At 36.5% G+C, this 27,087-nt stretch overlaps 1 protein-coding gene across 1 annotated transcript in view; it reads left to right on the plus strand.

Annotated features, from left to right (window-relative positions):
* The window catches only part of ELL3 (elongation factor for RNA polymerase II 3), a 434,242-nt gene that overhangs the window by 349,860 nt on the left and 57,295 nt on the right, over positions 1-27,087 (plus strand). The window contains exons 6-8 of the mRNA XM_044077709.1: positions 18,554-18,678; positions 22,169-22,238; positions 23,763-24,228. Coding sequence (XP_043933644.1) covers positions 18,554-18,678; positions 22,169-22,238; positions 23,763-24,228 — 661 coding nt within the window. The remainder of the gene's footprint in view (positions 1-18,553; positions 18,679-22,168; positions 22,239-23,762; positions 24,229-27,087) is intronic.

Here is a 27,087-nt window from a genome sequence, read left to right on the forward strand (position 1 = left end):
TCTGTTCTTGTTTTTCAGCTTGTAGTTATTCATCACAGTTAACCCAGTCATGTCCCATTTCTCACATTTTTTTACACATCAAATCACATTTCTTTGCTTCATGTCCAAACTTTCCACAAATAAAACATTTTTTCTGATCACAATTACTTATTAAATGATTATTCTTTCCATAAAAAAAAACAAGTTTTTGGCTGTCCCCTATATCTTACAAAACCTCTGTTGCCTTCAACATTTATTACACTTGGATTATGAACAGTCTTGTCATTTTCCATTTTCAAAGTTACCCCACAATTCCAGCCCATAGTCTATAAAATTCTATCATCATATATTTTCAGTGTCCAAAACTTCTTTACGTACAGTTTTTAAATACCCTTCCAATGCTTCTTTATTCACCTCAGTTCAAAATTGTACAGCGATCTTTTTTTGTCTCACTATTAAAAGTCTGCACTACATAAAGAGTTCCACAAACTACAATCTTTGTTTTTCTCACGTTTCTTTAAGAAGCTTTCCATATATTGTCCTGTCTTGAACAAAATATCACAGTAAGTCTCTTTATTAAGATGAATTACTTCTTTAGGTGATATTCCCAAAGCCACAATACCTGTGTCCCATACCTTATATCTTTCAAGTTCTTTTTATTCCTTACTGCTAAGCTGTACAGCAAATTTCACTGCCTCCATCTTCCTTCCAGTTTCTCTGAGCCACCTCCGTGCTTGAAACAGAAACCGGAAGTATCACAACAAATAACATCATCATGAGTTCCAAAAGAGTAGAGAAAGTTCCCCATTGCCCTGACCAAATTTCCCTAGACCACTTGACTAATGGGACTAATCCAGTCAACAAAGAGTAAGTAAATAGATAAAGACTTTTCAGGCATGGGGAAATCATGTAAGTACACTGAACTTAGAAACTTGGGGCTGCTAATATCCAGTCATTTGGTATTAAGTACTTTATCTCAAACAGTGTAAAGGCTTTTAAACTGTGCATAAAAATAAATGCAATTAGTGATTTTTCTGTCTAGGAGAGACTATAGATACAGATAGGTTTTAGGTACCATTTGAGTTGATCCAATAAAGCACTCTCCTTAGCTTGCTATTATACTGAATTTCTTTTGGATGGGGCATTTTTGAAGAATATAACTAAATCTTGGGAGTCGATACCAATTGCTTGCTTGCCCATTGGTGAAGTCTGACAGTAAGATATGGTTGACTTTTAGGTTACCAGGATCATGACTTTGTTGGGCTCATTACATTGGTTATGTGTCTTATATTGACCACATTGCACAACTTTGATAGCAAATGAGGGAAACCTCCTGAATTTATACAGTATTTTGGAACTAAAAAAGAAAAAAAGAAAATAAATTTTTTGGAGTGGCAAGTCTGTCCCCCTGCACTTCCTGATGTGGGTGGATGGCTGCACTCCCACACCACTGTTGTTTATCTGTTCCACTTCTAAGGATGCACTGTCATGAAAGAAGGGTAAGTCACACCTCAACAAGGGTGTGTATTACGTTATCAAACTTTTAAAAGTTGGAACATCATATGGTCAACACCACATGATCGAACTTAGTTTGAACGTTTCAGTGGAGATCACTGTACAGTGTGGAATGGGAAGATTTCCCTTTCCTGCACTGTAATGTGATCTCGGAGTTGGTATATTTAAAGAGTGGGGGGTGGGGTGCGCAGCCCCCACTTGGGGGTGCAGGGGGCCTTGCCCCCCTGCTTAAAACGGTCATGTAGGTTTTTTTCTGTTATTTTTTTTTTTAGCTTTTCAAACCTTTAAAAGTTCGATCATATGGCTTCGACCATATGACGTTCGAACTTTTAAAAGTTCGATAACATAATATACACCCCCTCAACAATTCCTGATAGGATTATGACAGCAAGAATAAACTGAATATCTGAAAAAGTACTTTGTTGGAGCTTTTGTTTTTTTTTTTTTTTTTACCACCAACTTTGGCAGATAGTACTTTTAACATGGTGTGCAGAAATATTTTTAATTTAGATATGTAACAGTTATGTTATGTTAATATGGTTTATGTGTATTTTATGAGTGTTTGTGTCCCATTTTTTTGCTTGTACCAGTCTTACTCTTGGAGCGTCAACTAATATAAGACTGGCATCCAATTTTACATTGAATTGGAAAGTAGTGCATGTTCTGCAAAACAGAGAAAATGGCATTTTTTTAAGTAATTTGTGTGTCATAACTTTTAAAAAAATGATTGAAGGTCTCAGTTTTTTAGTGAAATAGATTGCGGGTCCAGTTCAAAAAAGTTTACATTTAACTACAGGGGACAGTTGCATTTAAGTGTATGCTAAAGTGATGAACTTGGCTCAGAAAAAGGGATTTACTGGGTGTACAAATGCTTAGATACACTGATCCCCAGTGGGTATCTATACAGACAACAGTACCTGTTTATCCAGTTCTGAACTGCAGGGTTGACAGCCTTGTTGCTCAAAGTTGTGCATCAAGGATTTCAATGCAGTCAGTTTTATGCATTATGTGTATAAAGCAGCCATTATGTGATTTTTAATTCTGGAGTTATATATTAATTTATATCATTCACTGTTTTTTGGGTCATAACTTCAAAGGTATACTTCTGTTTACTGGGCTTACTGAATTTAAAAATGATTATGTATTATAGGCCACAAAGACTTCTAAACTAAGAGCGATAAAGTAGTTCCAAAGGCAGCTTATTTACATGAATCTGTGTTTTCAGATTTGGTCACTCCCGATTGTTTTGGGAGAACAATTCCTTGCACCCCTTCCTAAAATTACAAAATCTTGAATGATAAAATGAGAATGAAAATGTCCTGCTTTGATCGTGATATCAATTCATGTTTGACTGCTGCAAGCCAGATAACATGGAACAGCTAGGGAATAAATGGCATCAACAACAAGAATGCAAAACTTCCCTTCCACTCAGGAGTGTTAAACCCATTTATCCTGACATAAAAGTTTGGTTCGTATCACTGATTCAGTCAGTGTGATACAGCTGTCAGTAATTGCAGCGTTGCCTGCCAGACAGAATGAAAGCAGAAGTGCACGCATGTCCTTGTCATGTGTCTAAAACGTCACCTCCAGAAATGGCAGCTGTACTGGCAGGTGACAGAGAGTACTGTATATCCACACTGGTAACCTTATGGTCAGACTTGAGCACTTTAGCCATATGTTTGTGATCAGTACACAAGTAATGTTTTATCTTAGTTTCCGTACTTATTCATTCTTTCTTTCTTTAGATTCCCATGTAAGAGTGCTGATCCTGGCAGACCTTTTGGTTGTAGCATAGGTCACTCAGAAAGGATAGTATGTAAAAATAGGATCAGTTGTGACTACAGAATAAATAAAAAAACCACTAACTCTCAGGACTGAACTATAAATGTTCCATGGCCTAGATGACTGTCATATCATCAAATCTTTGTTGACAAGGAGTATGTGCAGAATGATGAATGAGGGTGGTGAACAGCAGTAAGCAAAGCCAAGCACGTTAGAGAATTATCCAAGTCAGGAGTATATTTAGAACTGTGCTCCATCAAGTATGAAGGATGCCTTATTTGAGATGTTCTTCAGCAATAGAAATTTATAGAAGCAGATTTTGTTATTGAGGCAGTAGGTAGATTTAAAGGTGTGAAAAACAAACAAGACATTTTGGCATTACCCCCTTTTGAAAATCTGTCTTTTCTTGCTCAAACATTTTGATTTTTTGTGTGTGTGTGTGTGTGTGTGTGTGTGTGTGTGTGTGTGTGTGTGTGTGTGTATCTGTATCTGTCAGAGGATTATTGCCTTTCTCACATTTATCCCCATATGTTGCTGTGTAGCACATTTCTTGGGTTTGGAGTGTCAGCTCAGAAAGAGGGTTCAAGTCCCAATCAGAGATGTATATAGTTCTTTACTTTATTAGTTTCACAGCATGTATGCTTGCAATATAAGCATAAAAAGAACTGTCATTTGTTGATTTCTTCATTTCATTGAGTGCTTAACTGTTTACCATGCATCTTGTGACTGAACTGAAGTGAAACTGCATGCGGAGGAATTTTATCAACCTTTCAGGCGTAAAATCAGTGTCTACTATTTTCTAAGTCCCTCAGCCAATAGGAACTTTGTCTTCCTTACTTAAACATCTGTGGAGCAGTTGTACTTCAGTAACAGAAGTAAGTTATGGTAATGATGTGTTATGATTTTTGCATGTTTCCATCCAAGTTGTGGCCATGCATAAGTACAACTGTGCATACACGTGTGGATACCAACTGCACAGCAGGGCAGCAGTACGTGTACAGTTCTGTTTGTGACTGTACCTCTGTGGAGCTATGTTTTTTTTTTTTTTTGATTGGGGGGGTCACTTTGGAGCTTGAGGAGATGAATGTTTGTGCTAGAATATTTTGTGCACCCTTCTATGTCCTTGCTAAGGGTGATGTAAGCCATTGATAGATTTGCTGACATTGTTTGGCAGCACTGTGTTAGTAATAGACTTGGTAAGGCTGTCTTTGAACTGCTTTGTGAATAAGAACTCTTGTGGGCCATTCCCATGAATAAGAACTCTTGTGGGCCATTCTCAGCACTACAGACATCAGTACAATGTATTGCTTAACTCTGGAACTTTCTTCCTACTATTCTCAGTGCTCGTGATGTGCTTCCTATGATTCCACATAACATTTTTTTCCTTAGTGCCTTCTATGAAGTACTGTTGTGTGGAGCTACTGATACCTGTATCCAAATGGTCACATTTCCTTTATCATCTTCTTCTATCAGCTTCTTCAGCCACTGATCACTGCTGATGAAAACTTACCGTGCAAAAGCATATTTCAGCAGAATTTCTGCCTTTTGATCTGGAGAATACAGTCACAAAGAACTATTGCTACAGATGCAAAGCTCTCTCTCACTTAAACAAAATTCAGTGTAATAATCTCTCAGTAATTCCTTTCCCAAGATTTCTTTGATATGATTTCCTACAGAGTGTAGCACATTATATCCTAGAAATGTTCTAAGTATGCTTGAACAAGAAGATTAATTTCTTTATTGTGAGTGTTAAATAGGTCACTTTGTCTACTGTTTCAGAAACTAGTGATGTTTGCCATGTCAGCAATTTACTGCTTTTGTTTATTTTGCCTTTGGAAAAGGTATAATTCTTCTTATAATTGCATCTTACCTCATTCTTCTTTAGGAATGGCATTTTATTTAGAATGGTGTTTGTGGATTTGCCTTGTCATGTTTGTTTCCCTGTGTTACACATGTTTCAACATACTCTTTGTCTAACTGATTCTCCAGATAAGACCACCTGATGTCTTAATGTTATATTGTCAAAATTCTTACCATTGGCTTACACCCTACTTTTGGCATCCTTATTTTCCCCGCTGTAATTTAGGGGTTTGTCATAATGGTTAATGTATTTACCTCACAGACACAAAGTACAGGGTTTGATTCTCATGAAAGGGAAGTTGGCTAAGCTTAAAATGGCCTGCAGGGGCAGTTAGCCTAGTACTTACCTGTGAGGCTAATCAGCTTTACCCTTTAGTCATCCCGGTTTTAACATCCCATTCAAGAAACCTAAAGCAGATGACTGCACCACTTTGCAGAACAGAAAGATATCCACAGTATGTTCTTGAACAGTTCAATGCAGTAGAAGCTCATATTTATTTTGCATCCATCCTCAACCCCTTTTTCCCATTTTTGCACATGGGGTTGGGGTACTGGTATTTAATGACTACTGTAAACTGTTCGTATATATTGTCGTTACCATTGCCCTTGTCACCTCATATGTGGCTGAAAGGGGTGTTCAAAGGACTGGTGCACTAAAATGTCAAATGAGCAAGTAAGTAAATGTACCTGTTTCTCTATCAGAGTTTTCTGCTGTATCTTGTGTTATGTGTAGTATCACTACTATTTTCTGATAACTTGATGAGTGTCCTTTCTTTTGGGATTCTCCTGCTACTATCATTAGTTAATTAATGCCCTTCTTTTCATTCTAACTTTTGTATGCTGTATACTACACAGCATGTACACTGTCCATCTTATCCATCATATATACTAGTATGCATTGTGTTTTGTAGTAAGTGCATCATTTATTTTTTTTTAAGTGTATGTTTAAATGTTCTTTACAATTACTTGCAGCATCTCTTCTATGGTAGTTTTCCACTGATGTATATATGATGGATAAGACAGCCTGTGTCCATGCTGTGTACTATAAATTAGGAAGGGAAGTGGTTATCACTTTGTTACAACTGATGAATTATTATGTTTTGTAGTTATATTGTCTGCTGGGTCATAAATGAAAACGTATGACTATAACGATAGTTTTATGCTAACTGGCTTGGTAGAAGTAAACATTTTTTTCATCTCTAAATGTTGGTTTGTATTTGGGCTAGATTGCTGCAACAGAGGAAAAGATAATGTTTACTGTTATCTGTAAATGATGATCAGTTAACATGTGTGAGGAAGTGTAGTACAAGAACAGCTATATTGCTAAAATCGAAGGTACTGTTCTAAGTACATCCATGCTCAAAAAACTGATGGTTATCAGCTGTGGGCATGACTTTGTTTCAAGAAGAATTTGAGAGCCATATATCTACAATAGATGGTGATTTTCCATTGCAATGCAGAATCTTTTTTGGGTATGAAAGGGTTTTAAGAATGACTGCATTTTCATACAGTATAAACCTGTGTTTACCAGCTTATTTTTTGGAATTGGATTATGGTATTCAGCAGGGCTTTTGCCCAAACAAATACCTGAAAGTATTCGTATTGTAATAACATTTCAGAAATGCAGTCAATGAAAGTTCATTATGAAAAGCAGTTTCTTGAAAGATTGCAAAAAAGAAATGGTCACATTTTCAAACCTTGAGACAATATATTTAAACTGTCACAGTTTCAAGAATGGACTTAAAACATTAAGTAAAAGATTTTAATTTTCACAGTTTTCTTTGTTTTTAATCAGTAAGGTACAGTTCAGTATTTTTGTTATACTACCCCACAAATACAGGCAGCAAAATGTTCGTGCAGAAGGTGTTTTGAAATCTTGTAGAGCAGAAAAAATAAAATTTGGACTGGATCTAAAAATGACAACTCACATCCACAAAAGAAATCAAGAAATTGCAGTAGTAGAAAATAATTTTGAATTGCCATATATATGCTGATGCATTTGCAATGTTAAGTACACTATTTTAATTGAAATGTTCTTCCATGAGACGTAAAAGGTTGTTTTGGAGAATGAAGAATAAATCTGATTTGGAGAACAGGAAAAAAAAAGCATTTTGGCCAGGGAATGAAAAAAGTGAGCTGCATATTCATAAAAAGCTATGAAGAAAGAATTGTTTTATACCTGTATGGAAAAATGTCAAAAATTGCTGAAGTCGTGAAGCTGCATAGCCATTGCAGCAGGGTACGTGTCTTTAACTTTCCATAATCTTACCCCAGAAGATCAATGGAGGATTTCAATGAACCCGCCTCACAAATATATACAACAGAAATACATACATGTACATTTATGTACAAATATTTCAAACATAGGTAATAGTGCTCTTCTATCCTGCAAATATACCAGAACAGTTGTTCCCATAATAAGTGTCCAGGCTGTTCTTAAAAAATGTACACCAGTGCATGCTTTAATGTAATTTGGTAGTCTATTCCATGCATCAGCTGCTCTCTCAGAGAACCAGTTAGTGCACTTTTCTTTCCTGTAGAGTCATCTACATAGGTTGTCTGATTCTCTACTAATTTTTGACAATCTCAAACATTCCCAGAGGTAGTTGTCTCCAAATGTCCTGTATATCTGAATAAGTTCTCCTCTTAAGTATCTATGTGAGACACTGTACATGTTTGCATAATTTAGTCTTTCGTAATAAATGTTCAAAAGCTGTAGATGGCCTTGGTATATTTCTGCTCTACTCTTTCCTGTTTACCCATGCTTATTTTCTTATAATATAACCAACAAAGAATGACTTTATCATTTCTGATTTCCTAGATATTATATGTCTTTTTATGCAATCTATAATTCTATAACTGTTATTAATCAATTGGTCAAAACAATTAGAAAAACTGAAAGCTGGATCTACCCATACACCCAGCTCCTCAAATTAATCTACAGTTTCAGTCACTGTGTGCTTTATTAAGTATTTACATTTCAATTTAGGTTTTTATGTATTTATTAGCATATTTACACTGTGTAAGTTGTTTGCCAATACTCTTACTTTTGTAGTAATATTAGTTTCACTAGCAGTATTCTACCAGTATTGTTGATATGATTAGTATTATTAGTTTGTGTAACTGTAAACTGTATAACTGGAGCTTTTCTCCCAGGGTCTCTGCTGAAAATGGGCTTCTTGCCCAGCCGGACATTACCTGGTTAACAAATCTAATAAATAAATATTATTCTCCTGTGCCCAAATGTCAATTCCGTTGTGTAATTTTGCAGACATGCCTTATCTATAACACATGTAATCAGTTTACCCATTTTCAAGTCATCTGCATACAGACAGTAGAACACCACAGATGAAAAAGATAGCTCTGAAATGTAAGATCTAAACAAGTATGGGACTAAGACAGAGCCCTATGAAACAGCCTGACTGTACCCTTGAATTTCACATGTCCAATTGCTTTATTGTACTTGCCACATCCTATCTGTAAGCCATGCAGCTATCCATCTTAATCAAGAGTACATTAATACCCACTTGCTCTAATTTATTGATCAGTGTTTTGTGTTTGAACCTATCAAATACTGAAGTTAAATCTATATAAAATTACATCACAGCACAGTTTTTCATTCGTAGCTGTTGTTGTATTGTTGTAGAATATCATGTTACAGGTGTTAATAGATCTTTTTTCAACATATGAATGCTGTTATATGGTGTCAAGCCCCAACCTTTCCAATTCTGTCAGTAATTTATCCAATATAACCTTCTTCATTATTTCTCCACAACATGAAAGTAAACTTGTTGGTCTGTTGACTCTGGGTTTGTCGTACTTCCTTTTCCCTTAAAGACAGGTTTAATAAGAGTGCGTCACTAATCACAAGGAATCTCCCCACATTTATATGACATAGTAAATAACAGATATAATAGTACTGTAAGCTTATGCCTAAGTGTTTTCAGATCATTATTACCAATTCTGTCTCCTCCCTGTGCTTTGTTCGGATCCAGTTTGCTTAGTTCTTTTTTCAGTATAATCTGATTTGATTTCAATGGCTGAGGTTACCTGCATGTCACTAGAACAATTTATCTCATCCTTTCTGGAGACAAACTGATTGATTTTGTAAAGATATCTTTAATCTGTTTTGTCTGAGATTAAATTTTAAAATCTACACACAGTTTCACATTCAGTTGAAAAAAAAGTTGTTTTACAAACTAAAAGCAAAATCTTCTCTGGAAGAAAAATATTTTGGCCTGGATCTAAGAAAGCATCTCTCTTACAATGGCGATATAATCTGAGTAAATGAAAGATCAATGTTTTAAGTAAGTATGCTGATAATTTCTTGACATAGAAGAATGCTCTCACCGAGTATAATGCAGTAAGTATTCATGACACTTTGCAACATTCTATACCTATGACCCTACTTCATGAAATAAGTAATTTTAGTTAAAACTTAAGGCAATGCAATAGTGATTTTTTTATTTTTTTTATTTTTAAGAAAAGTTTCAATGATGTCATAGCTCATGAGGTTGGGGCCTTGATGACATTTGGAAAATCTGGGTCTGAAATTTTGCATGTTCGAAAATCAAACATTCATGAACTTAAAAGCTGACAGATCAAGTGTAGCTTTTGGCCAGATTTTCAGAATATTCATTTTAGGACATAGATAATAATCAGTGGCTTTTCGTGGTAAAGGTAATTTCAAAGAACGATCTTATTCTCATGTTGATTAACTGTTTTTGGATAAAATTGTGCAGTAACATTGGCACAGTTCACATGTTAAACTTTTGGAAACAAAATATTACAAATTTAACTAGGCATGAGTATGTATGTATTTGAAATTTGTAAATTTGTTAACTGGGTAGTCACACTGAGCTCATGGCCAATTTTCAGGGGAGGCCTGGAGGTTAAAGTCCATATGTTGAGCATGGACAAATATAAATGTAAATATGTAAGTAACATTCAAATAGTTTTCAACATGTTTAGGATCTAAAAAGGCTGCTCTTCAGGCAATAAAGTAAGAGCACAGCTCAATGTTGACTTCATTAGAGTACCAACAAAGGGCATGGAATATTTAACATATGTTGTTGGATCCATTGGGTAGGAACTATACTGGTTCTGTGTCCACACAGAGTCCTAATAGAAAAAAAGTGCAAAACTACATTTATTCCAATTTACAGTCTGTTCTTCCAAACAAAGGATATGTCTTCTCTCCATAAGGGAAAAGTCCTGCAGTCCAATAGTAAATGCTGGCCAAGAGGAGTGGAATAGTTGTTCCACCATAGTATTTGTTACAGTAAGGGGAAAACTACTTTTCCCCAATGTATGTGGAAATGTGCCCTTTTTAATAGTTATGAAGAAGCACACTTGATGCTGAGACAGTTTTCTACGTTTCAGGGACTGACACAAGTGGGTTGGATTTTGCTAATCCAGTTAGGTCACATGCAGACACTGGTAATTAGGCACCCTAATGTGTCGTTGTGAAGGGGTCTGTGTGTGAGGTAGGAAACTGGATACAGCAGTGGTGGAGTAGGGGGATTTAGGGGATATTCCTGTTTATTAATATTAACAAGCCCAAAATATGGTTTATAGAGAACATTTTCTGGGGACTGACAGGCTGGACACCAGCCGGTGCCACTGATGATATGAATATGTGGGACATTCCCAGGGAGGCAGTTTCTTTCATATTGTGAGCAGAATGAAATGTAACAATCATGTTTAATTCTTCTGGTAGTAGGTAAATTTCAGTAGCACTGACAGGCTTCTATTCAGTTCTTGTAGGTTTTTTGTTGTCAATTGACATCATTAGAGCTATTCGCTTAGTTAGTGTTGCATTGTTTTTTCTCAAGTTAAGGAGAATGTGTAACATTTTCCGTATGATTTTCATTCAGTTGTAAACACTGTTGTATCTAATGACATACTTCCTGAAGTTCTGAGTAGCTTATGGAAATGAAACAACATGTAGAATTGATTATTTTTTTACATAATGTTTTACTGCAGTTTTACCGTAGTTCTTGTACCTGAGTTTTCAAATCTTAAAGTCAGTCAAGTCAGTTTAATGGGTCCCATTATTTTGAAAACTTTTCTCTTTTTGACAAATGTAAGGGTTTTTATACAGCATACCTTCAGAACTGTGTCTGTAGTTAAACAATATATGTGGTCAAAAATTCTCATCTCATTCTTCAGGTAATGGGCTGGCAAACCATTCCAAGATAATGAGGAGTCTTTTACCACAAAATGGAAAGATGTCAGAAGACCTGAAGAACTTAGCTACAAGGTAGACTTTATGAAAATTTTAGGAGTCTTCGTGCAGAAACAGCCTCCGGATCATGAAACAGCCATTCCGTGATACCTTTAGAAATTAATTTTGATTAAAAAAATAGTCGTAAAATAAGAAGCACTGTTCTGTGTCACATTTATTTTATTTGCAGAAATTAATTGTACTTCTGTGTACACAGTGGAAGGACTGCAGGCAGACAGTAAGAAATAAAACAATTTAAAACTCTCACTGATACAAACACTGCTGTGTATTGGCTGTAAATAGGCTGTTGCTGTTGTTCTGTGTTCCAAGATTTCCTTCTGACCCCTACAACTATTTTTCCTGTTTTGTAGTGAAAAGGGCAGTTATGGATTGACTTTTTTGTCTTAATAAAAGGCTCAGTTTTTGACTTTCAGAAAGAAGGAATTGAATCTTAAATTTACTGAAAGAACGCTCTGATCTAATTTCCTGTTATCCGGGACATCTTAAAATATCTGTTGCATGTTCTGTCCCTCCCAAACCAAAGTTCATTATTTTGTGGAACTTAAGCTTTAGCATGTTTAAGTATTGTAACAAATCTGTTTAACCCATGTATCCAGAAAAGATGAGTGCACTAAACCAAACTGTTCTGCACTTCGTAAGGACAAAGTAGTTTTATGAAAAACTGGACATTTCTTCCCAAAATGTTCTGAAACTTCAATTTCAGTCAATACATTGTCACTCCTGTGTCTTGCATTGTCATAGGTATTCTCTGTCTAGGGGCCACCAAACAAATATTATGAGCTTATGATCCAGCTTTATCTCATATGTTTAGGTAACAGGCTGATTGTTTGACTTTCCTTTGTATCATTACATAAAAGAAGTCCATCCGGCCTTCCAAGGTGAATGTCTCTCACTGTTTCCTTTCTTATATGTAGCTCTGTTACTCTAAAGCTAACAAAAACCTATTTGCTTAATAACTCCAGAAGTTGCTTCAGTCACTGTTTATCTAGATCAGATGTTAGACCTACCATTACAGCCTTAGTAGATGCTGTACCTGCCTCCTAGTATGTCTAATTTGTAGTTTGCGTGCATTTTCAGTGATGTTAAAATAAGGCCTTGGATGAAAAGAAAAAAATAACCAGCAGCAGTGTTTCGGCTGACACAGTTCTAATGTTTGTTAATGTTCTAGACAAATGTCCAGTATACGAGCAGTTGTAAACAGGCATCTGCTGTGCTTTTATGATTAAAACAATTAAAAGATGAAAGGTTTCCTTCTTTAGTGTTACTCATACTTCTTTGTCAACAAACACTCTGCTTGATAAGGGAAAATGAAATAAATATACAGAGCATGTTCAGTGACAGTGGAGGAGAGGTAATCACGTGTCTGACGTTGCTATAATGTGCTTCTCATCCAAGAGTAATTACCCAAGAGGGTGTAAATTTATGCTTCTCCCTCCAAGGGATGAACTTACCCCTTGGCAAAATTAAATTTCTGTGATTTTGGGCCCTATTTTATGGCTTCTGGATGTCATTGATTTAATTTTTGAGACCTGACAGGTTGAGAGGTATGAAATAGTCCTATTTCTATAGCACTTTTCTCATTTCAAAATGCCATAACATACAAAAATTAAGACAGGGAATGAAGCAACAATAGCTGACAGGTTAGGGGTTATGAAACAGTCCTATTGTATAGCACTTTTCTTATTTCAAAGTGCCTTAACATACAATAATTAAGACAGGCAGTGAAACATTTGCTTTGTAGTGGCAGACAGTATGCACACCCTCACAAACACAGCCTGGAAATTATATATGGGACAGCTTTATGGAACCGAATTGTTGGGCAAGGTACTGGGGAAATATCCTTTTGTGAAAAGTATGTTGGTTCATTAGTTCAACCTGCACACTCAGCAAGACAGCACCAGTACAGGCTGAAAGGTCTTTTATTAAGTTTGGCATCCAAAGGGCAGGATACAGTACCATTGCAGCAGCCCAAGTTATGCACTTGAATTATAGTGTCCTTCAGTTGCCACCTGGACTAGAACTCATAACATTCAGGATGTGAGCATGCTACCAACTGAGTAACACCAAAATGTAAGTATGAGGGATGTAGATGTTAGTCTTGTCATTATGCCTGTATCAGTTCTGCATATTTTAAATTTCGTGCATATGCCATGCTGACCCCACAGAAGTCAGGCTACATGAAAATGAGGTACTAATGGAGACTGATCATGAATCACTCAGTTGCTACTGGAAGGCATACCAGAACAGTTCGGCTTCATACTGAAAATGATCCTGAATGAACAGTAACGCTGGAGAAAAATGCAGCTGAATTCAAGAGGCGAAAGGTGACAACTTTAGATAAGAAGTAGTGATGTTTGAAAGGTGTGTCTGGAAATTGCCCTAGCCAGCAGGTATTGCAACTTTGTATGGGATGTGAGAGATATTGGCCGTAGTCACAAGCAGAGAGGTAGGAGGGTTGACCCTAGAGAACAAGCCTGAGATATGTATTAAGGGGATGGAGTGGAGACACTAAGCACAGATCAAATTTATTACTGCAAAGTAAGAGTGTTGTAGCAGCATACCTTGAGAATAATCACTGTTTCTGGAATAGAGAGGGAGTGCCTATGAAAATGAGTATTACTGTCTGCATGCAAAACGGAGAGGTGGCCCTAGGCATAATTAGTACATTTACAGTATAATGGGGAGGGGAAGAATACCCAAGATAGCAAATATTAGCAGGTTTTTTTTTATTATAAGGGATGGGGGCTCCTAGACAATAAGCACTTTGTTATTCTAAGGTTGTAGGGTGGCAATGGAAGATAGTAACAGTCTAATTATTCTAAGAGGGGGTTACCATAGACACAACCAACACCTGACTAACTACGCATGGTGGAACAAGGTAGCCCAAGATGTAAGCTTTATGGTTGCATTACTTTGAGGTGCTGGGCTGTTTTCTCCCTGACTAATCCAGTTGATAACATTAGTCACACTGTGTTTCTGCAGCATTTGCTGGGTGACAGACAACCTGTTGAAGTATACATAACATAGACTTCTAGTGCTATGCATTGAGTTCCAGGGAGGATCTAGGGCGTGCAGTACAGATTGTGTTGTGCAGTGATTCAAGTTTTCATAAATCCTAGACAACAGAAAAATGCTATTTTATTTTCAAGTGGTGAGGAAAAAATAGAATATGGAAAGACCAGCCTGCCCAAAAGCTACAATCAATAGACTGTGTGTTACTTCACTTTCGTTTTACTTATTTGCTTATTTGCAACTGAAACAAAATATACCGTCTTATGATTCACTTAAAAAAACTTTGAGTGTGGTTTGTATCACCTTTTAAACATCAACAGCACAATTTCTTCCTGTTATTGTACTCATGTTGTTTGTTTGCTGAGGACTTTCCTTTGAGTAGTAGTTGCCAGTAACCATGCTAATGATCTAAAATTACATCATTAGTAGAAGAGATATTGGGTTATTTACAGGTAGCCAAAACAGGACAGATATCTCACACTGAGAAATCTAACAATTGGACTCAAAGGAAAGGGTGATCCATTAAAAAGACCTCCCTATACTTTAAATGATAGTCAGGAAACTAAGACTGCAACTTGGCCAAATGGAAATGAAACTCATGCTGAGGTAAGTAAAACCTACCTAGGTGGGGGCTGTACCCCACACACCCCTCTAACTATATATACCAACTGTGGGAATCGCACTACAGTGGAGAAAAGAGCATGTTGGGCAAGTGTTTACTTACCCTAGTAAAAGTCCATGTTGGAGTTTCTGCCGTTCAAACATCAGTCTTGTGGGCATCGGGATTTCAAAGTAAACCCATATATATATATATATATATATATATATATATATATATATATATATATATATATATATATACATACATACATGTGGTTCCCAGTCACATTGCCGAAAGTACAGTTCTCCAAACTACATTTTACCTAGACCATAACTTTGAATTTATACTTTTCCGAAATGGCACTTTCCAGTTGCACTGCAATATGTATGAACAAATATACTGTTATCACTGTAGTGCGATCTCAGAGTTAGTACATATATTTAGCAGGGGGTGTGGGGGGCACAGCCCCACACATGGGGGGCAGGGGTGCTTTCCCAATGCAAAAATTTGAGAAAATTTGTTAATTTAGAACTCTTTTCTGTTTCTGCAAAGTGCTGTTTCGGAGAAGTGTAAATTCGGAGTTATGGTCTCGGCAAAGTGTGGTTCGGAGAACTGTACTTTCGGCAATGTGAATGTGATCCATATAAATTATATATATATATATATATATATATATATATATATATATATATAGATAGATAGATAGATATAGTTACAGCTCAAAATGTTGAAAGCACATTTGACTAAAAAGTTTTTGAGAAGATAAAAAAGCACTAAAAGCACAAAATATCAAAGGCACATTTGACTTAAAGCCCAAATAACTTGGCATCATTTTATAGCGTTTGTAAGTAGTCTGCAGGAAAATGAATGCTTGACTGAAAAGGTTATAGTGGTTGGTGTGTATGTGCAAGTGTTTGCAGTATAAGGTTCTGTTAAGTTTTAATTAAGGGGATAGATTTGCTGTTTTGCATGTTTGTTTTTTGTACATCCCTTTACCTTGTGTAGTGTTACTGTTAGGGAAAGAGTTAGTTAGGGATAGCACACATAAGCAAGATAGTACTGCCCATTTACAAGAATATTAGAGAACTGAAGTGTAGTTGAGATCTGTGTACTGATAAAAAATGTTAAGAATGCAGATCTATAAACTGGCATTATGGAATTCTGTCCACAGCCCACAGGTATAGTATCATATATGATATGCTATAATACGTAATAGGTGGGATTCTGCATTATTGCATACAGTATGTTCCCTAAGTAGTGGCGAACATGATTGCTTCATTGTACATGTTGGGTTCCTTTGCAGAGATCTGTTCATTTATAATGGCAAAACCAGTGTTTCCCATTCAGGCTCACAGTTTTGTATGGATCACTCCTACTGCAAAGTGGATTTTCCACTAACACTGTATAATTTTACACTTTTTTCTCATAAATGTTGGTCTGATCTCCTACTTTATACCTCATGTACTCTTTGCCACTGTAAATACACCTTTACATAAGTACAGGTGTGAACTTGTGCTATAGAAAGTGTCTGTACTCCATTCGGTGCCAGTTTAAATACAGTGCTTCTTTAAACAAAAGTATAGATGCTTTCTTAAATGGTTTGTTTTTGTCAATGTAAGTGAATGTGTCCTTAATGTCAAGTGTGCTTCAATGCCCCTAGATATTCTGATGTAGCTGTCACCTTCATTTAAGCTTTATTCCAGTCTGCCTGCCTTATTTCCTGCTCACTGAAATTTCATGATCTAGCTGTTTGTAATCCTAAGTGCATGCAATAGTACTGTGGACCACTCTAGACGTATCATCAAAACAATTTAGCCTTCTGTAGCATTTTCTCCATGCTATGTTTCATCAGTCCATAGTGAAAACAAAAACGTCATACAATCTGTAGGTCACACATGATACTTAGTGACCACAGCTGAAAGTAAGAGCTGTTCTTCTCAAGCTTTCATTAATTGTTTTTTTTCTTATGCTTTTACTCTTCCATTTCCTCCCTGGTTATGCTATCCCATTCACAACCTGTGTAGTAATTATGTTTTTTCTAAAAACATTATTTTCTTTTATAACACAGAAAAATCTTCTGGAAGATAAACATATTAATTTGTGCATTACTGGTATACATTGCGGTTTCAAATCTCACATCATAAATTATTTACAAAAATGTACAAAAGTGCCATTTAACCACCTTATAATCTTTTCACAATATGCTTACATTGTTATTGTATCTTACCAAAACTGACCAAATGTGGGGTTAGTTATACAACCCTAAATTCCATTTGGAGTTTCAATGTGTGATTTTAAATTTATCTAGACTAAGATTATGTTAAAGACCTGTTCCCAGATTTCTAGTTTCCTAGTTCTTTTAATTCTTTTGTCAGTTACCAATTTATGAGCTAATAAGTGTTTAATGGCCATCTTTTTGAATTCCTCCCATGTGATTGTCAGACGGTACAACCGTTTGGATGCTATGTATAGTTTCATTAGTAAAAACAGTGTTATAAGTATGTTTGTTTGGCTTTTGGTTATATTTATGGGGGAAATGTGAAGTAGTGTGAATTCCCATGTCAGTGTTTCTTTTTTTCATAGCTTATCTTTTGTAGTTGGATTTTTAGGGAGTTCCATAATTTGTACACACATTTGCAGCTCCAAATAACATGGATTAAATCTGCCTTTTAAATCTTTCACTGTGGGCAGTTTGGTGAGTTGGATGTGTTAAATTTGTGAAGCACTGTAGGGTTAAGGTATGCATCATTATTAGTCATGAGTTGTGTATATGTTAACTTCTTTAGGGGGATTGTTTTAGAGGTTAATTCAATAGCGTGGCTCATTTGTTGTTCAGTGATGGATGGATTTATTTTTAGTCAGTATTTAGAGAAGAGTAGGTTGTTTTGATATTTAATCTAATCATTTTATATGTGTTAGATAACAGTTTTTCTCTGGCTAGCAATATTTTCCATAGGGATCCCCAGTTGTCTATACCTACAGTGTTTAGGTTAGTATTTTGTAGATATCTGGAACATAGTTTTTTGATTTTTCTCAGGATGATTGTGTATGATTTTGGTAAATTAAGCTGAGTCCTTAACTCTATAATTGAGCAGTTATAGTAGGGGTAGAGATTCCGGATTCTCTTATCTTTTAAAAAAGTAAAGGGAAACAACCTGTGTAGTAATTAAATTATTTTATTCAGCTTTTGTTTGCGAGATCTGTTTGTGCATTACCACTATAGGTCACCAGGTGGCAGCAGAGAAGAAGAAAAAGAAGAGTTGAAGATGCCCCCCCCCCCCCCCGCCACCACAACCACCATCCCCCTTCCTCATCTTATCTTGGCTGATTTTCCAATTACCTTCATTTAGTGTCACTCTCAGGTCCGTCAGTACCACGAAAAGAAGGGTTGCTGCTGTGCTAGCTGGGCATTTTTTTCACTGCCATTATAAATGTATGTTCCCAACGCCTTGTACATTTACTCTGTAATTGTAAAAAGAAAGCTTTTAAACAGTTGCATTTGTCTGCTCCTGCAAATAGAATATAGTCCTAAATATAGGGTCCCTTTGTTGCTACAGGTGGCGAGACAAAACCCAAAGGACAACAGCTACTACCTGAAAGAGGAGCTGTATAGACAGGTGCAAAGGAAATGGCCCTGCTATACTGAAGAGGAGCGACGCCATATTCACCACATCCTGATTAGGTATGTCAAATCGCTGCAGGGTTTAAAATTTGGGGAAAAAAATTTTTCATGCTCAGAATATCTGTCAGTTTCATTGTTGTGTGTATCTGAGTGCCTGTGCGACAGCAGTGCATGGTCTGGTAGTGAAGAATACTTATGACAGTTCAGGTCAAAGACACACTAATGAGTTTTTGCTCCATGCAACTCTTACATGTCAGTGATTCACTACTTAGCAATGCGGCACACCCGAAAAACACTGTTATTAGTGCTGCAGAGCTCACTTTTCTGAAAACTTTCCATGTTTTTTCACAATGTGACCCTGATTAGACCAGCTAGTCTTCTTTAGTAAATGTGCTGTATAATAATGGAAAACCTTTTCCATTCTGATTTTAGCTAATTATTACAAACTGCAGGTTGCAGTAGTAACTTTTGTATTGCACTTGAAGGGCAGTAGAACGGAAAGCAGTTATCATTGCTGCCTTACGCTGCTTGGGTCGCCAGTCAGTTCAGTCCCCGCCTAGACTCCTTTCTGTGGAAAGTGTTCATGTCCTCGGTGTGTTAATGGACTTTTAGTGGGGGCTCCAGTTTCTTCCTTTACCCCAGAACATGCAGATATGTGAATTGATGGTTTTCAAACTGTGCTTATTTCCTGCAGTGCATAGGTCTCCCTCCCAGAATTGGTTCTTGCTGTATGCATATAACATGTTGGAATAGGCCATGGCTTCTCACAGCCATGACCTTAACAGATACTGAAAATGGATAGATGTGCTATACTTGAGATGCCTAACCCATAATGTAAACAGAAAACACATGAATTCTTAAGTAGCATTTCTTTGTTACTGTTAAAATATGTATTCATCTGAAGATTATCTGTTTCAGTGCTTTACATAAGAAGAATGACTGTCATCATTCATACTGCTTTACTTATTTGTAATTTTCTGAATCGGTAAATGTTTATAGTTTAAGTGAAAAGTTTTATTTTCTGGATGGGAATGAGTACTTGTGTAGCAGATGTTGGCTGTAAGTGTAAAGTGTATTGTATATCAAAGTAATTATCTAAACATTATGTGCAAACTTTAAGCAGAGATATCAGACAAATAGGGCTGTAAGGAGTTTAGAAAGAGAAAACTGTTTGCATCTGTCATTTTTGTGAAGCACCCAGTGTATTACACTAATTTAGTGTAAAAACTGTAAAAATTAACAGCAGTTTATGAACTTTTAGCAAAGCAGTTCTAGAACCCAGTGGAGCTACCCAGAACTAAACAGCCAAGCCAAAAAAAAAAAAACAGGAGCCAAAAACAGTAGTTTCCTTGTCATTCAGTCTTGTGGTCCAGAAATAGATATTTGTATTGTAAATGCTCCCTATAGTCACTGTATCAGTGCTTCAAAATAAGTTCTCATGCAAGCTTAAATGGCAAATGTCATTAAACATGTTTTATAAGTATAAGAAAAGAATGTAGCCAAATGATTGGCAAGGAATACCTGAAGTCATTCTCAAAATAATGCAGATTTTACCATGAAATGTAGCAATCATTTTTAAACCTCAATAGTCATGACAAATCCCAACAAAATTTTTAGTAGTACCAAGCCAAATCACAATTAGTATCAGACACAGATATTTCACTTTGTCATAAAATTTCCTCAATGTGGCTATGTATTTAAGAATTGTGTCCTGAAACTTGCATACATAACAAGTGCTGCCTTAAAAGATAATGGACAGCAATTCAAAGTATGTTTCTAATTAGGAGATAAAAATAAACTCCCCAAAAAAAGTGCTGTAACTTCAGATCAGGTCATTTTCTGGTAAAAATATTTTACAGAGAGAAAGACATATGCATTCATTTGTCTTGTAAAGCATCCTGTGAACTGTTCAGATTTTCCATCCACGAAAAATATCAAGCATTTTTCAGCTTAGAAGATAAGCAGCAGAGAGCCCAAAAAGCTTTTCAGTAATGCCAAGCCAAATCAGGAATAATATCAAACCTAGACACCTGTTTCAGTTAATCAGAGTTTGTCATTGTGCTTAGGTATTTTGTATTCTAGTCCAGAAATGGATGCTTCAACAGCACATGTTTACAAAGACATACTTGTTTAAAACATATGTCTGCTTGGCATTAGGTCTGATGTGGCTAAAGCTTTTATGGAGTTTGCACTGCCTTAGCTATTAAGATCAAAAATGCTTAATTTTCATGGAAAATCTGTATAGTTCATACAATACCTTGCAATAATGATATCTTATCTTGGTTAGTTTGAAAAAATAAAGTAGTTTTGTTTAAGGGGCAATACAAATTATGTAAGATTAGTCCAGTTCAAACTACACTTTTATTGAATTTGTCTTGAGCAGTCACCGTATTTGTTGCTATCCCAGGTTTTCAGTTTTATTTTTTCCTTTGCGTCATTGGCACTCTCTTGGAAGTAAAAATTACCTAAGGATAGATGCAAGAAGGATTTTTTTCAGGGGCATGACAAAATCAGAACTATTTTTAAACCTATTTTAAAAGGGTAGAACAAAGAAATGTAATTCACACACACACACAAAATATACGTCTGTAATTAAAAATGTCAACAACGTGAGCTGCAGTATCAAAATACCAACAGTTTATAATCTAGACAGTAAAAAAAATGTAGACATTTCATATTGTGGACAGAGGTAAAGGCATTGGTCTTAGGAGTAGAAGTGTGTTTGTACAAGTGTTGGCAAGCTAGGTTTAGAGTAAGGGTTAAGTAAGGGGATTGCTTTCATGTTATGCGTGTTTATATGTCTCTGTCTGTATTGTGTAGCGGTTATGTTATAGAAGTTTTTTTTTTTTTTTAGGTTAAGGAGCAGCGTTAGAGTTGGGGCTGGAATGCGTTAGCAAGGTAGTGCAGTGGATTGAAGTTACTCCTTTAAGTACAACAACAAATACAAGAGACCTCTGATAAAAACAAAAAAATGAACCTGTGTAAATACAGCAAAAATGCAATATGTTACTAGAGTACAGTATATAAGGTTCTGCAAGATGGTAATAGACATACAGTAACTGTTTATATAACTACAGTGCATAAACATAGTAGTATCATTCAGAGGAAGTATAATTTTGCAGTAAGTACACAGTCCCTAGGTGGAAAAAGAGTGAGCAGATTACTGTGGAGTTACGTGAAGGTACGTGGACATAAGTGCATACAGGTAACAGTAGAATGTATTAGTAAACACAGAAGAGTTTAGTTAGCCAGGAGGGAAACAACATAAAAGACGAAAACTGATGTATGGGTGCACACTTGAGAAACTGCAAAGAGGGGTTATTGGTAAGGATGCAGGGGGTATAAATTCATGGATGAGGTTTATCGGTAACTGAAGTCACAATCCAACAGTAGAAGTATTTCTGTAGTCAAGTGGTCTTGCTCCTTTGCTTATCAGGCTAATGCATTGAAGACTTGTTTTGCTTTGAAAATGTTGGTTCTTTAAATCATGTGTTGAATTACTTGATGTTGCCACTTCTAGCTGTAAAGATTACCACTGTCTTCATTTTAGGAAGTCTTTCAAGGGATCACAAGCTTGTTCACGTCCTCCGCAGCCAAGTCCTGGAAAAAGTCCTGTCATGGTAAGTACTTCTGTTACTTTTTTTTTTCATCAGAGTATATTTTTGTTGTGATGAAGAGGTTTGCAACAGAAGAAAGTGGGATTGTGAGTCATGGTTTTTGACTAGTAAGGTAAATTTTCTTCAGGTATGGGAGACTGTCCATGTGGATGAAACCTCTATTTCAGACATACTGTAGGATGCAGTAGAATGTCATTACTTGACAAGATAATAGCTGTCACCCACTTTGCTTAATTACGTACACACACACACACACACACACACACACACACACACACAAACACAGTCTTATTGTTGCACATACAGATACACACATCCATATGCATCCACATAGTAACACCTCCCTGCTCCCCATGTCTTCACTGAACTTGCGTGCCCCTGCTTGACTGAGCCAATTGGAAGCCACGGACAGTAGCATTAGCCACTCCTTGGAACTGCCACATTAGCATGTAGCTTTACCTGTGAGACATCCCCTGCAGGGTTAAAAACCGCAGGTGTATAGCAGTCTCTGAATTGGAAAGGCTTATCAAGATATAGAAACCTTCCAAGCTGAGATTTCCATATCATGCCAACCTTTTATGAATGCCTGGTGAAGTCAAAAGTGGTTTAAATTGTTTTGGAGGTGAAAGTCTTTATAGTAAATTGACTGTAAAGAGTGGCTAAGAAGAAAGACTGAATTAAATGCTGGCATGCTAAACAAATTGAGAAGTTCTTCATATTAAAAAGTAACAGACTGAGTGTCCCTGTACAGAAAATGATAGAAGAAATGTTTTGAAAGTTGAAAATCTGTACTTTTATATATTTGTACATTGCATTGCATCTACTATACCTGAATGTACTTTGGTAGTGTTATACGTTAATTCATGAAGATGACATCTGAATCTAGACAAATTGTTAGTTCTTTTATTTACTTCATTGAATAAATCCCACTGGCCCTATGGCCAGGTTTCCAGGGTAGTTTTGGAGTTGTGTTTACGCTATTTATTGGTAATTTGGCCAAGGCACCAGGACAAGTTTCGTATTCTCCATTTACAAGTTTTCTAATATGTTTAACATCTACATGGAATGCCGCCAGTGCGGACAGCTGTGACCTTGTTTTATATTAGGAAAATGGAGATTAATTTATGTGCCAGTAATTTACAAAGTTAGACCAAAATGGATGTTAGATTTATTATTTGAAATTTATATTTATTAGATTTTTTTCTGATAATTTGGAATAACTCTTGCAGAAAAATGAATAATGAGGCAAAAAATCTTTTTTAAGTTTTGTGTAAAAAATTATTTCCAAAAAGAGCCAAGTGTTTCAGGTAAATCTGTTATTCAGTCAGCATTTGTTCACATAAGATCACTAAAAAAAAATTATAAATATATGTTGAAATGAAGTTTTGTGCCATGGGTTGTTTCTAAAAAGACCAAACTATCCAGGTAATTCTCTCATTTTGTCAGTATTTGTTGACACAAGATCCCTGAAAAATATAAACAGAGGTTAAAATTACATTGAAAGATGTCTTTTTTAATTAACTGCAGAAGCGGACAGTATCGTCAGAAGTTTCAGATCAGCAAGTAATTAAAAAGTCCAAAGTAGCTGATTCAGAGTCCCAGTCCCAGCTGAGAGTGCCTCCTCCTGATGTGGCCCATCACCCTGTCATTTCCACATTGGAAGCCACAACTGTGGTCCAAAGACGGCAAAACTTAAATGACTGCAAAAGTAACAGCACAGCACAAGGGAACTATTGTCATGCAAACCACAAGGGCTTAGACAGTACTCAGCCCCAAACTAAGAACAGGGAAGTGTCAGATGCAGTCTCTAAACCATCACGGACAGAATGCTCACCAGCAAAAGACACTGACTCAAAAGACTGGCTTATTAAAAAGAAAAAATCAAAGAGGCACAAAGACAGGGAGACAGAGAAATTACTAGATGAAGAGAAGGGAAAAGATGTCTGGGAAGAAGGAAAACCAAAAGAAAACTGGAAGCAGTTAGATATTGAAGGTAATTGTATGGAATTTGGAAAATACTGATGAAAGTTTAAATGTTCTGCAAATATTCAGAATCTGTTGTGTATAGTTTTCTAAACTTGAAGATTACAACATAAACCAAACCTAATTGTAATTTCCTGTTACTTTTACAGCGCAATGATGTTAGTTTTAAACTTTTCTTTCTCAATAGTCTCTGATAAATTTTCGAAGATGTCTATTGTAGAGCAGTGTACTTATTCATTTTTAAGTTGCAGTATTGGTACAGCAAGTTTTCAGCTAACTGCGGATGTTCACATCTAGGCGCAATCTGCCTGTCTGTGGGATGCAGGTTATATCATACCTCTTCAGTTTTGTTATGTAATGCTTCCATTGCAAAATGGATAGTGTTCTGGAGGACTGCTGCATTATAAGTTGCTGATAGATCCCACTAACCATCATTTCAGTATTTGCACTGCTCTTTTGATTAATTTCTATTTGTCAGAAATCAAAAGACATGTTTTTTTACTAAATGAAGGACAGTGCAAGCCATGCTTGCTGCTGACTGAAGCAATGATTTTGCTATTCATATTTTCTAGAGATAGAAATAAAAATATATATTTTTTTGTTTTATTTTTGCCCTATCGTTGAAGCTCCCCCAACTAACAAGTTACTTTTGACCTCTCCTAACTTGCCAGGGATCTCCAACTCACCAGCTGATGACACAGTGCCATGGATGTAACTTGAGACCCTGCCCTTTTCAGTGACCTCTCCTACTGACTACTCCTGTTTACTACATTTGTTTTGTTTCTTCATGCACATGTTATGCTGTAGGTTGGACTTTGTTCATCCTGGTTCATTATTACTGGTAACTTGATGAGTAACCAGGATGTAGAAATACTGTGCCTTATCCTTTAGGCAAACACATAGCCATACTTCAGAAATGGCAAATTACACTTCACAGATTCTGAATATCAGTGTTTTCTAGTAATGCCCAAGCTAAATTCCATTTTAAGTGGTGTGTGTTTAATGACATATGCTTAAACAAATCTCTAATCTCTGAAATATATGTGTTAAGGATTTTTTTTTTTTTAAATACTGGTTGCCTGGCTTGCCTTTCTGTCTTGTGCACACTTGCAGCACAGCTAAGCTGACTGTCCATCATTTACTGTGCATTTTAAAGTTTGGGTGTACAGTAATTGTGTTATTAATGATTTTGCTCTTAAAGTATTCATGAACAATTAAGTGTTTAAAGGACAAGTCAGTGAAGAGATACCTGACCATTGGCTATCGCTCGGCATATACCACTGCATTCAAGAAAAACAATTGTACAAAAGACTAAAACCAGTTACTGGATGTCAAACAACTAACTTCTCCCAGGCTGTACAACAACTTGTGACTTTTCTCATTCTGTTTTTCTTTAAGACATCACATCCAAGACTACTGTTTGTAGTATAGGGTTTTGTGCTACCTGCCTGAACTCTTTGATAGGTGTTAGAAGTAAATCTTGCTTTCAGGTGGTGTTGCGGTCAGGTCATTCTCTTAAAGCTTGGCATGTTCATCTGTTTTTTTTTTTTTGTTTGTTTTTCTTTTCTTTTCTTTTTTTTAAACTTATCTAACTTGCTAAGTATACTTTTTGCATTGGTCCAAGTGCTGCTTTCTAGAGTAGAAAATTTTTAATACATAATCAACTGATGATTTATTAATGTAGGCAGTCAACCTAAAGGTTATTTGTCTGGGATGTTTCAAGAAAACATTAGGACCCAGAATGCACTGGCAAGTGGAGGCCTGCAAGCTTTCTTCATGCGAGTGGCATCTGAAAGCCAGGCCTGAAGTCTAGATTGTAGAGTTGAGAGCCAGTAGCAATATTCATGGCATCACTGTGACACCATACTGCTTTGCTTAGGCCTCGGCCAGCAGTGGACATGTCTGTACATTACACATCTGCCTGTCAAGTGTACATTTAAGACAGTTCCACATCCCCTTAGTATTGTAGCATTAGAGATATGCATGGGAGGATTTACCAGGAAACTGTATTTTCTTTTTATTGTGTATTTTTCTCTTTTAATCCTTGGGCTGAGCCTGAAACTAGTCCTTTTGGGTCAGTGCTCTACTTCAGTTAACAAATGTAAGTAAGTAAGTCAACACATAATCACATACATACGTAAATACATGGTGCATGCCTGTAATCGCTTTGTGCTACTGTAAGGATTCGCAAATCACAGCCAGGGGCTGCTAAGAGTTCTCACACAGTGGGTGAAAGGAAGGTGCATAAAACCAGTAATGAGAAAAACTTTACCCTAAATTGTAAACCATCTAGTAGTTAATGGCAGGCCACAAAGCTTAAAAACTAGAATATATTAGTGGGAGGGTTGTAACTCCCTTTGAGGAGCACAAGAACTTACCCATCTGCAAACGCTAGTTAAAATAAACTGATTTGTTATGCCTTTTTTTTTTTTGGTCCCCCTTAGGACTTCATGTTACTAACCCAGCCTCCTTTGCCCCACATTCAAGTTGGGTCTACCAGCTTGTCTACTACCCTCCCACCCGGCCATGTTCCAGTGTCTCTGGGGATTGTCATGGATCTTAAGGGCATCCTAGTGGCTCAGCTTTCTCTGTTTCCATCCTGAGGGAGGTTCTCTATTTGCCCTACTCTCTTCCCTAACCCACCTCCCATACTCATTGCTTTTATGTTTGAGGGCAACTCCACTCTTTGAACCACACCTGTCCTAAGACAACATCAGAGATGAGCACCCTACACCTGGGACAGGCATGGCCATCCCTCCTTATAGGTTCATAGGTGTGTACTAGGCTAATGGCCCTGGGGCCTTTACAAGCCTAGCCATAGGATTTCCTTGTCATAGTGCCACCTGACCTTAGTTCCAAGTGCCTCTGT

This window comes from Protopterus annectens, chromosome 7.part0 (assembly GCF_019279795.1).
Source record: "Protopterus annectens isolate FY-2018-M chromosome 7.part0, PAN1.0, whole genome shotgun sequence".
Lineage (NCBI taxonomy): Eukaryota > Metazoa > Chordata > Ceratodontiformes > Protopteridae > Protopterus > Protopterus annectens.